The sequence below is a fragment of the Oncorhynchus masou genome, unplaced genomic scaffold (assembly GCF_036934945.1).
Source record: "Oncorhynchus masou masou isolate Uvic2021 unplaced genomic scaffold, UVic_Omas_1.1 unplaced_scaffold_1309, whole genome shotgun sequence".
In the NCBI taxonomy this organism is placed as follows: domain Eukaryota; kingdom Metazoa; phylum Chordata; class Actinopteri; order Salmoniformes; family Salmonidae; genus Oncorhynchus; species Oncorhynchus masou.
Window position 1 is genome coordinate 43 of NW_027002950.1, and position 12,458 is coordinate 12,500.

Here is a 12,458-nt window from a genome sequence, read left to right on the forward strand (position 1 = left end):
AATGTAGGTATTATGTAGGTATTAGGTCCTCATAATGTAGGTATTAGGTCCTCATGTAATGTCATAATGTAGGTATTAGGTCCTCATAATGTAGGTATTAGGTCCTCATAATGTCTTCATAATGGTATTAGGTCCTCATAATGTAATGTAGATATTAGGTCCTCATAATAATGTCCTCATAATGTCGGTATTAGGTCCTCATAATGTAGGTATTAGGTCCTCATAAATTAGGTCCTCATAATGTAGGTATTAGGTCCTCATAATGTAGGTATTAGGTCCTCATAATGTAGGTATTAGGTCCTCATAATGTAATGGATATTAGGTCCTCATAATGTAGGTATTAGGTCCTCATAATGTAGGGTATTAGGTCCTCATAATGTAGGTATTAGGTCCTCATAATGTTAGGTCCTTATACACATTCCTCACGTATTACTTTCAGGGTGACGGAGTTTGGAGCCCAGTTTGATCACATGAACCTAGAGCAGCAGCAGCTGGTTCTGAAGGAGCTGGTCGTCCCCTTCCTGTCTCGACCCACATCAGGTAATCATCAGCTGATTGCATGTTTGTTTTTTGATCAGCTGTCACAACATTTTTTTCATGAGTTGTTTATTATCTTTTAATTGAACCTTTATTTAACGAGGCAAGTCAGTTAAGAACAAATTCTTATTTACAATGACGGTCTACCATAAGGCAAAAGGCCTCCTGCGGGCACCGGTGCCTGGGATTAAAAATAACAAATGAATACAATATAAATATAGGACAAAACACGCATCACAACAAGAGAGACAACACAGTGTGTCTTGCGACGGGTATATAAAGATGACCAGTTTACAGAGGAGTACAGAGTGCAGTGATGTGTCCTATAAGGAGCATTGCTGGCAAATCTGATGGCCGAATGGTAAAGAATGTCTAGCCGCTCGAGAGCACCCTTACCTGCCAATCTATAAATTATGTCTCCGTAATCTAGCATGGGTAGGATGGTCATCTGAATCAGGGTTAGTTTGGCAGCTGGGGTGAAAGAGGAGCGATTACGATAGAGGGAACCAAGTCTAGATTTAACTTTAGCCTGCAGCTTTGATATGTGCTGAGAGAAGGACAGTGCGCCGTCTAGCCATACTCCCAAGTACTTGTATGAGGTGACTACATCAAGCTCTAAACCCTCAGAGGTAGTAATCACACCTGTGGGAAGAGGGCCATTCTTCTTACCAAACCACATGACCTTTGTTTTGGGGGTGTTCAGAACAAGGTTGAGGGTAGAGAAAGCTAGTTGGACACTAAGAAAGCTTTGTTGTAGAGCATTTAACACAAAATCTGGGGAGGGGCCAGCTGAGTCTAAGGCTGTATAATATGCATTTACAGTGGGGAGAACAAGTATTTGATACACTGCCGATTTTGCAGGTTTTCCTACTTACAAAGCACGTAGAGGTCTGTAATTTTTTATCATAGGCACAATTCAACTATGAAAGACGGAATCTAAACCAAGAATCCAGAAAATCATTCCTCTTCAAGGAATACCTAGGATAGGATAAGTAATCCTTCTCACCACCCCCCCTTAATGATTTAGATGCACTATTGTAAAGTGGCTGTTCCACTGGATGTCAGAAGGTGAATTCACCAATTTGTAAGTCGCTCTGGATAAGAGCGTCTGCTAAATGACTTAAATGTAAATGTAAATGTATGATTTTTAAGTAATTAATTATCCTTTTATTGTATGCTCATCTTCCTGTTCATAGTTAGTGATATATAAAAATATTCTACAATGTAGACCTGCACATTTGGTTTCGACCAATTGAATGCTTGTTTTTTGGTGGTCAAATACTTCATCCAGCCCTTCCTGACCAAAAACTCCTCAGGTATGGAAGATAGCAACTAGAGTAAAAAGCAGCAAACTGTTCCTCATCTTCATTTAATCTTTGAACTTAACCAATTGGTCTCCTCCCTCCAGTTGGCTGTGTGTCCAACTCTAACAGCAGTGTGGACTGGCTGCAGAAGTACCTGGGGCGGTTTTCAGTCCTGGTGTCCCTCAGCGACCTGTTGAAACTCAACACAGACTTCTCTCCAGTACGTCTCACTTTCTGCCGACTACGCCATCACAATTATGCATAGATATTTGTCCTTGTAATGTGTTAAAGGGTTGTTTTGATGCCCTATATGGAAAAATATATATAGAACCCTGAGTCTCTATATCAGAACATGTATGTTTTTGACTCCTCTTATAGGGAAATTGTATTTTTGGTTTATTAGGTTTGATAACCTTCTTGTCTCCTCTCCTTCCAGTCGTCAGCCCTGGAGGTTCTCTCTCCAAAGCAGACTGCAGAGCTGGTGGTGTTGCCTCTTCCTGGTCTTTCAGGGAAAGATGTCATCATCAACACAGTGTTTGACTTCCTGTCTAAGTCACCAAAGGAGAGGAGACTCCCTGAGTTCCTGCAACAACTTGTCAGCCTGACCAAACAGGTACCTCTCTCTTCTGTCCTTGTCTACAAAAATACAGTCTTACAGATAATCATTGATTCAAACCAAAAACTAACCTTAACCTTTTTCTGTCTTTAGGAAAATATCCCTTGTGCCTCCTACAAGATCATGTAAGTAGTACTGTACCCATAGATAGGGTGTCCACCCACTCTGCTCAGAATGGGTGAAAACGTGCTTCGGTGATAAAATGTATCTCTTCCTTATGTTACAAAAAAAAAACATTTTAACGAGACAAATATGATTCTTTATATTCTGAATCGTTCAGTGGGTGAAAACGGTGATAAAATTTCTCTCTTCCTTATGTTACAAAAAAACATTTTACCAAGACAAATATGATTCTTTATATTCTGAATCGTTCAGTGGGGTGTGAATCCTTTCTGAAGACTCTGTATGAGGAATCATATTTGCTTCTTTATATTCTGAATCGTTCAGTGGGGTGTGAATCCTTTCTGAAGACACTGTATGAGGAATCATATTTGATTCTTTATATTCTGAATCGCTCAGTGGGGTGTGAATCCTTTCTGAAGACACTGTATGAGGAATCGTATTTGATTCTTTATATTCTGAATCATTCAGTGGGGTGTTTCTCTAACGATAATTAGCATTATGTTCCAAAAGGTTTGTAACCTCATACAGTGTCTTCAGAAAGGATTCACACTTCTTGACTTTTCCCACATTGTGTTGTGTTACAAAGTGGAATTTAAAATAGATTTCATTGTCATTTTTTTTTGTGTCAACGATCTGCACAAAATACTCTGTAATGTCAAAGTGGATGAAAAAATTCCAACATTTGTCGCCCCCCAAAAATTATGAAAAATTAAACACTGATATACAGTATCTTGATTAGATAAGTATTCAACCCCTCTGAGCCAATACATGTTAGAATCACCTTTGGCAGCGATTACAGCTGTGAGTCTTTCTGGGAAAGTCTCTAAGAGCGTTACACACCTGGATTGGTAGTGATTACAGCTGTGAGCCTTTCTGCGTCAGTCTCTAAGAGCTTTACACACCTGGATTGGTAGTGATTACAGCTGTGAGTCTTTCTGGGTAAGTCTCTAAGAGCGTTACACACCTGGATTGGTAGTGATTACAGCTGTGAGTCTTTCTGGGTAAGTCTCTAAGAGCGTTACACACCTGGATTGGTAGTGATTACAGCTGTGAGTCTTTCTGGGTAAGTCTCTAAGAGCTTTACACACCTGGATTGGTAGTGATTACAGCTGTGAGTCTTTCTGGGTAAGTCTCTAAGAGCTTTACACACCTGGATTGGTAGTGATTACAGCTGTGAGTCCTTCTGGGTAAGTCTCTAAGAGCTTTACACACCTGGATTGGTAGTGATTACAGCTGTGAGTCTTTCTGGGTAAGTCTCTAAGAGCTTTACACACCTGGATTGAGCAACATTTGCCCATTATTCTTTAAAAACAATTTTTTTGAAGTTGATCGTTGCTAGACAACCATTTTTAGGTGTTGCCTTGGGTTTTTCAAGCAGATTTAATAACAAAACACTGGAACTCGGCCTCAAGGGAACATTTACCATCTTCTTGGTAAGGAACTCCCGTGTAGGTTTGGCTTTGTGTTTTAGGTTATTGTCCAGCTGAAAGGTCGATTTCTATCTTACCTCAATATTGTTTTATATTGACCCACTGTAATGGTGATACAGGGAATTATAAGTTAAATAATCTGTCTGTAAACAATTGTTGGAAAAATGACTTGTGTCATGCACACAGTGGATGTCCTAACCGACTTGCCAAAACTATAGTTTGTTAACAAGATATTTGTGGAGTGGTTGAAAAACGAGATTTAATGACGCCAACCTAAATGTATGTAATCCTCAGACTTCATCTGCACATGAGGTTTTGACCATTGTTTTTGACCATTGTTTTTGACCATTGTTTTTGTTAAAAGCGTATCTCCACAATTATTTTACCCATTGGTCAAAATATGCGTTTTTGATTGGACACCCTAGCATGGATGTTTCTAATGACAACTGCATCTCTTCCACGTGAGGACATCCCATAACAATCCCATGAATTACCAATTTTGTGTCCGAAATGGCACCCTATTCCCTACATAGTGCACTACTTTTGACCAGAATGGCACCCTATTCCCTATATAGTGCACTACTTTTGACCAGAATGGCACCCTATTCCCTACATAGTGCACTACTTTTGACCAGAATGGCACCCTATTCCCTATATAGTGCACTACTTTTGACCAGAATGGCACCCTATTCCCTACATAGTGCACTACTTTTAACCAGGATGGCACCCTATTCCCTACATAGTGCACTATTTTGACCAGAATGGCACCCTATTCCCTATATAGTGCACTACTTTTGACCAGGATGGCACCCTATTCCCTACATAGTGCACTACTTTTGACCAGAATGGCACCCTATTCCCTACATAGTGCACTACTTTTGACCAGAATGGCACCCTATTCCCTACATAGTGCACTCTTTTTGACCAGAATGGCACCCTATTCCCTACATAGTGCACTACTTTTGACCAGAATGGCACCCTATTCCCTATATAGTGCACTACTTTTGACCAGAATGGCACCCTATTCCCTACATAGTGCACTATTTTTGACCAGAATGGCACCCTATTCCCTACATAGTGCACTACTTTTGACCATAATGGCACCCTATTCCCTACATAGTGCACTACTTTTGACCAGGTTCAATAGGGCTCTGGTCTAAAGTAATGCAGTATGTTGTAACGGGTTTCTTCTTCCTCCTCTGAGGAGCAGGAGTAGCAAGGATCGGACCAACACGCAGCGTGGTAAGTGTCCATGATACTTTAATAAAAACTGAACACGACTCAATACGAAAAATAACCAAGTGAATGAAAACGAAACCCGAAACAGTCCTGACTGGTGACACAAACAACAAAACAGGACACAATCACCCACCAAACACAAGTGGGAAAAGGCTGCCTAAATATGATTCTCAATCAGAGACAACTCACGACACCTGCCTCTGACTGAGAACCATACCAGGCCAAAACACAACATAGAAAAACGAACATAGACAATCCACCCCAACTCACGACACCTGCCTCTGACTGAGAACCATACCAGGCCAACAAAACACAAAACACAACGTAGAAAAACGAACAAAGACAACCCACCCCAACTCACGCCCCGACCAACCTAAAACAAAGACATAACAAAAGAACTAAGGTCAGAACGTGACATATGTAGGGAATAGGGTGCCATTCTGGTCAAAAGTAGTGCACTATGTAGGGAATAGGGTGCCATTTGGGATATACGCATGTAAAAAATAGAACTTAAAAACTCTCCTGTTGTTGTTGTTTATTTAGTTTCGCCAGACTGGACCAGGCCGTACCCACTGTTACCATGGAGATAGAGTCCGCCCTCACCTCCAGCAAGACGGCTTTACTACAGACCCTCCCATCAGGTGAGAGGCGGGTTTTAATCAACAACACTGGATTCAATCGGCTGAGTCTTATTTCCTGTGTCACTACTTTTGAACAGGACCCTTAGGGAGCACCCTATTGGTTCCAGAGTATTCTGGCCCGTATTTTAGATTTTATTTTTTTCTTCACGTTAAACAATGTTATGAAGAATCACCATTACTGACTGACATCTTACACGTTCTATTTTCCCCTCACAGGTTGCATTGTATACAGTGGAGAGGTGAGTATCTGTTTGAGTTCTGTCTTACAGGCTGATGTGACTGTGTGATTTATCTGGACACTGCAAAGCAGATTGGAACTCATTATATTTCATCTTTCCCTCAGTGCAATGTCACCCCAGTTAATGGTACGAGATTTTTTGTTGTTGTTGTGATATATTAATTCACCAAACATTGATTATTATATTATTCAGTTGATTTCATAGTGATCAATAATTCCTTGCATTCCATTGATTATTATTCAGAAATAACTAATGTTCGTGATGTATTGTTTACAGAGACAAAAGTTTGTGCTGGTGTCAACAGGTGAGTTATTCAAAGATAATTTCTGTTAGCTTCTGTTTGTTTAGTGTTTTTGTTTTTAAAAGTTTAAACAAAAAAAACAACATCTGTTAATTTGCGTTAATTGGTGACATGGTCTCAAGCCTTTTCTAATGCTGCTTTTCACATCTCTTTCCATCGTCCAACAACCGTCTGAATATCTGTTGTTGTTTCCTTCAGCACTGCTCTACAGGGTCGCCTTGACAACGGGCAGATCAGCGGAGTCCTCTGTGATTTCGGAGTCGATGTTTACGCTTGTGGCTCGGTACGAAGAATTCTTCACAACTGTCACGTTTCTGTTCAATTTTTTTGTTGTAGTTGAACAACCGCAGAAGTGACACAGATGTTCTTGTTTTTTGATTTGGTCTGACTTTTTGTTTGTTTTCTTGTTTCTTTGCTCTCTACTGTAAAGCGTCTCTGGGTCCTTGAAAAGCGATATATAAATCTCATGTATTATTAATATTATATATTATTATTATATATTATTAGATTATATAAATCTCATGTATTATTATAAATATATATTATTATTATATATTATTAGATATATACATCTCATGTATTATTATTATTATATATTATTATTAGATATTATTAGATACATACATCTCATGTATTATTATTATTATATATTATTATTAGATATTATTAGATACATACATCTCATGTATTATTATTATTAGATATTATTAGATTATATTATTAGATATATACATCTCATGTATTATTATTATTATATATTATTATTAGATATTATTAGATATATACATCTCATGTATTATTATAAATATATATTATTATTATATATTATTAGATATATACATCTCATGTATTATTATTATTATATATTATTATTAGATATTATTAGATATATACATCTCATGTATTATTATTATTATATATTATTATTAGATATTATTAGATATATACATCTCATGTATTATTATTATTATATATTATTATTAGATATTATTATTAGATATTATTAGATACATACATCTCATGTATTATTATTATTATATATTATTATTAGATATTATTATTAGATATTATTAGATATATACATCTCATGTATTATTATTATTAGATATTATTATTAGATATTATTAGATATATACATCTCATGTATTATTATTATTATATATTATTATTAGATATTATTAGATATATTATTATTAGATATTATTAGATACATACATCTCATGTATTATTATTATTATATATTATTATTAGATATTATTAGATACATACATCTCATGTATTATTATTATTAGATATTATTATTAGATATTATTAGATATATACATCTCATGTATTATTATTATTACATATTATTATTAGATATTATTATTAGATATTATTAGATATATACATCTCATGTATTATTATTATTATTATATATTATTATTAGATATTATTAGATATATACATCTCATGAATTATTATTATTATATATTATTAGATATATACATCTCATGTATTATTAGATATTATTATTATATATTATTAGATATATAAATCTCATGTATTATTATAATTACATATTATTATATATTATTATTATTAGATATTATTAGATATATAAATATCATGTATTATTATTATATATTATTATTAGATATTATTAGATATATAAATCTCATGTGTTATTATAATTACATATTATTATTAGATATTATTAGATATATTATTATTATATTATTATTATTATATATTAGTAGATATATAAATATCATGTATTATTATTATATATTATTATTAGATATTATTAGATATATTATTATTATATATTATTATTATTAGATATTATTAGATATATTATTAATAGATATTATTATTAGATATTATTAGATATATTATTATTAGATATTATTATTAGATATATAAATCTCATGTATTATTATTATTATTAGTAGTAGTATTATTATATATATATATATTATATATATATATTATATGATTTTGTACATGTTTTTTCTCTTTCTGTCCCTTCTTTGCCCTCCAGCTGTCTATGTTGACATCGGAAAACTTGGTGAGCCTGTTGAAGTGTAAGCTGTCTGGTAACACCAGCCACTCAGCACAGACCTGGAAACTGTTCTTCTCTAAGGTCTCAGGGGTCCTGAACTCAGCCCTGGATCTCTTCTCCAACACCGTGAGATAAAACTCTTTATCTATTCATATCACACTTATTAAACTGTACATATAAAACGTACTGACTAGTTATTACTGTATGTGGGTCTCCTCTTTTGATCTGGCTTTTATTTGGTTGTATTTTCCTACAAAGAAAATGAGATATTATTTCCATACTACCAGAAGATCTGCTAGCGTGCCAAATATTACCGTGAACGCCGACATTCAGTCATTTCATGATAATGATTTTTTTTTTTTTTTTTTTTTTTAACCATGTTCTCCAGACACTAGACCCCAGCTCTGCAGCAGTGTCCCAGGCCCTGGATGCTATAAGAGAGGTCAGGCTGGACAGCTTCAGCCTGGCGAGTCTCAGAGATGAGAAAATCATCAACCTCTGGTTCAACGCCAGACTGCGTCCCTTCCTACCTGCCGTCTCCACTGACTTCCTGTCCTGCCTCGGCACCAAGAACTTCAGCTGCTCCACCTACCAGACCACGTACGTATTACCGTTACTATATATAATATAATATCACCTACCAGACCATGTTATAATATCACCTACCAGACCATGTTATAACATTACTATATATAATATAATATCACCTACCAGACCATGTTATAATATCACCTACCAGACCATGTTATAACATTACTATATATAATATAATATCACCAACCAGACCATGTTATAACATTACTATATATAATATAATATCACCTACCAGACCATGTTATAATATCACCTACCAGACCATGTTATAACATCACCTACCAGACCATGTTATAATATCACCTACCAGACCATGTTATAACATTACTATATATAATATAACATCACCTACCAGACCATGTTATAACATCACCTACCAGACCATGTTATAATATCACCTACCAGACCATGTTATAACATTACTATATATAATATAATATCATCTACCAGGTGATGAAAGGCCCTTTATCTACATCCCCAGAGTCAGATTATATCGTGGATACCCTTTTTATGTCTCTGCATACAGTATGAAGGAAGTTAGCTATAGTTTCGCGAGGCTAACTAGCGCTAGCGCAAAGAATGGAAGTTTATGGAAAGTTCCAGTCATTATGCTAACACTAGTTAGCAATTGCGCTAGCGGTAGTTAGCAACTTGCTTCAAACTGCACGCAGAGACATAAACATGTTATCCAAGAGTTAATCTGACTCCAAGACATGCTAACCTCTCACCATTATAATAACAAGGCAGGTTAGCATTTTAAATCATACCTTCAAGACATGCTAACCTCTCACCATTATAATAACAAGGGAGGTTAGCATTTTAAATCATACCTCCAAGACATACTAACCTCTCACCATTATAATAACAAGGGAGGTTAGCATTTTAAATCATACCTCCAAGACATGCTAACCTCTCACCATTATAATAACAAGGGAGGTTAGCATTTTAAATCATACCTCCAAGACATGCTAACCTCTCACCATTACAATAACAAGGGAGGTTAGCATTTTAAATCATACCTCCAAGACATGCTAACCGCTCACCATTATAATAACAAGGGAGGTTAGCATTTTAAATCATACCTTCAAGACATGCTAACCTCTCACCATTACAATAACAAGGGAGGTTAGCATTTTAAATCATACCTCCAAGACATGCTAACCTCTCACCATTATAATAACAAGGGAGGTTAGCATTTTAAATCATACCTCCAAGACATGCTAACCGCTCACCATTATAATAACAAGGGAGGTTAGCATTTTAAATCATACCTCCAAGACATGCTAACCTCTCACCATTATAATAACAAGGGAGGTTAGCATTTTAAATCATACCTCCAAGACATGCTAACCTCTCACTATTATAATAACAAGGGAGGTTAGCATTTTAAATCATACCTCCAAGACATGCTAACCTCTCACCATTACAATAACAGGAGAGGTTAGCATTTTATATCATACCTCCAAGACATGCTAACCGCTCACCATTATAATAACAAGGGAGGTTAGCATTTTTTGGGGGGGGGTGATATTTGTGTGTCTGTAACTTTCTCTCTCGTCACTATTCACAATTTTTTCAGGACTATCCATCACCATGGTAGCATCCACATGAATGGAGACATGTTTAGAAACACATTATATTCTTATTTACAATAAAAGAGACTCTAAAGTGACACGCAACACATTGTTTACCACTGATTTCTATTGGGCACGACATAATCTGAAACACAACCAAAACAAACAGCAAATGCATCCAACAAGTTTGTAGAGTCATAAGCTTTATGTGATCATCTGGTACTCGGAATATGGGCCCAAATATTTACTACTTTAATACACATATAGGTGAATTTGTCCCAATTCTTTTGGTCCCTTAAAATGGAGGGACTATGTACAAACGATGTTGTAATTTCTAAACGGTTCACCCCATACAGATACACATATATCTCAGATTCAACCAGATGGTCTGCACTTTAAAAAGACCAAATCCTGGTCTGCTGCATCAAATCTTACACTGCGACAACTCTTCCTTGTGGAGGTGATCGACTTGTGTCCAAGAGATTTGCTTTGCAGAGATAATAACCTCTAACCCCCTTTGTCTTTTCCCTCAGCGTTCAGGTCCTTGTGGAGGTGATCGACTTGTGTCCAAGAGATTTGCTTTGCAGAGATAATAACCTCTAACCCCCTTTGTCTTTTCCCTCAGCGTTCAGGTCCTTGTGGAGGTGATCGACTTGTGTCCAAGAGATTTGCTTTGCAGAGATAATAACCTCTAACCCCCTTTGTCTTTTCCCTCAGCGTTCAGGTCCTTGTGGAGGTGATCGACTTGTGTCCAAGAGATTTGCTTTGCAGAGATAATAACCTCTAACCCCACTTTGTCTTTTCCCTCAGCGTTCAGGTCCTTGTGGAGGTGATCGACTTGTGTCCAAGAGATTTGCTTTGCAGAGATAATAACCTCTAACCCCTTTGTCTTTTCCCTCAGCGTTCAGGTCCTTGTGGAGGTGATCGACTTGTGTCCAAGAGATTTGCTTTGCAGAGATAATAACCTCTAACCCCACTTTGTCTTTTCCCTCAGCGTTCAGGTCCTGAGCAGACACCACTCAGCCATGGACCAGTCCAGACAGATATCAGTCTACACTACCTTCATAGAGGTCTTTCTTTCCAGGAACAACACAGCAGGTACTGACCAATAGGAACTGAGTCTCAGCAGGTACTGACCAATAGGAACTGAGTCTCACCAGGTACTGACCAATAGGAACTGAGCCTCAGCAGGTACTGACCAATAGGAACTGAACCACAGCTGGTACTGACCAATAAGAACTGAGCCTCATCATTTACTGACCAATAGGAACTGAGCCTCAGCAGGTACTGACCAATAGGAACTGAGTCTCACCAGGTACTGACCAATAGGAACTGAGTCTCAGCAGGTACTGACCAATAGGAACTGAGTCTCACCAGGTACTGACCGATAGGAACTGAGCCTCAGCAGGTACTGACCAATAGGAACTGAGCCTCAGCAGGTACTGACCAATAGGAACTGAGCCTCACCAGGTACTGACCAATAGGAACTGAGTCTCACCAGGTACTGACCAGTAGGAACTGAGTCTCACCAGGTACTGACCAGTAGGAACTGAGCCTCACCAGGTACTGACCAATAGGAACTGAGTCTCACCAGGTACTGACCAATAGGAACTGAGTCTCACCAGGTACTGACCAATAGGAACTGAGTCTCACCAGGTACTGACCAATAGGAACTGAGTCTCACCAGGTACTGACCAGTAGGAACTGAGTCTCACCAGGTACTGACCAGTAGGAACTGAGCCACAGCTGGTATTAACCAATAAGAATATATGTTGTCTAATTGTGTTCTCTCTAATTGTGTTGTCTAGATGTGTTC

The 12,458-nt window shown here is 37.0% G+C and overlaps 1 protein-coding gene across 1 annotated transcript in view; it reads left to right on the forward strand.

Annotated features, from left to right (window-relative positions):
* Window positions 1–439: 439 nt before the first annotated feature.
* LOC135530271 (uncharacterized) overlaps window positions 440–12,458 on the forward strand; it is a gene marked incomplete at its 5' end in the record, with an annotated part of 70,923 nt that continues 58,904 nt past the window's right edge. Inside the window, 12 exons of the mRNA XM_064958622.1 lie at window positions 440–540; window positions 1,946–2,061; window positions 2,278–2,454; window positions 2,551–2,582; window positions 5,793–5,890; window positions 6,107–6,129; window positions 6,234–6,255; window positions 6,406–6,433; window positions 6,629–6,713; window positions 8,454–8,600; window positions 8,863–9,074; window positions 11,637–11,740. Coding sequence (XP_064814694.1) covers window positions 440–540; window positions 1,946–2,061; window positions 2,278–2,454; window positions 2,551–2,582; window positions 5,793–5,890; window positions 6,107–6,129; window positions 6,234–6,255; window positions 6,406–6,433; window positions 6,629–6,713; window positions 8,454–8,600; window positions 8,863–9,074; window positions 11,637–11,740 — 1,145 coding nt within the window. The remainder of the gene's footprint in view (window positions 541–1,945; window positions 2,062–2,277; window positions 2,455–2,550; window positions 2,583–5,792; window positions 5,891–6,106; window positions 6,130–6,233; window positions 6,256–6,405; window positions 6,434–6,628; window positions 6,714–8,453; window positions 8,601–8,862; window positions 9,075–11,636; window positions 11,741–12,458) is intronic.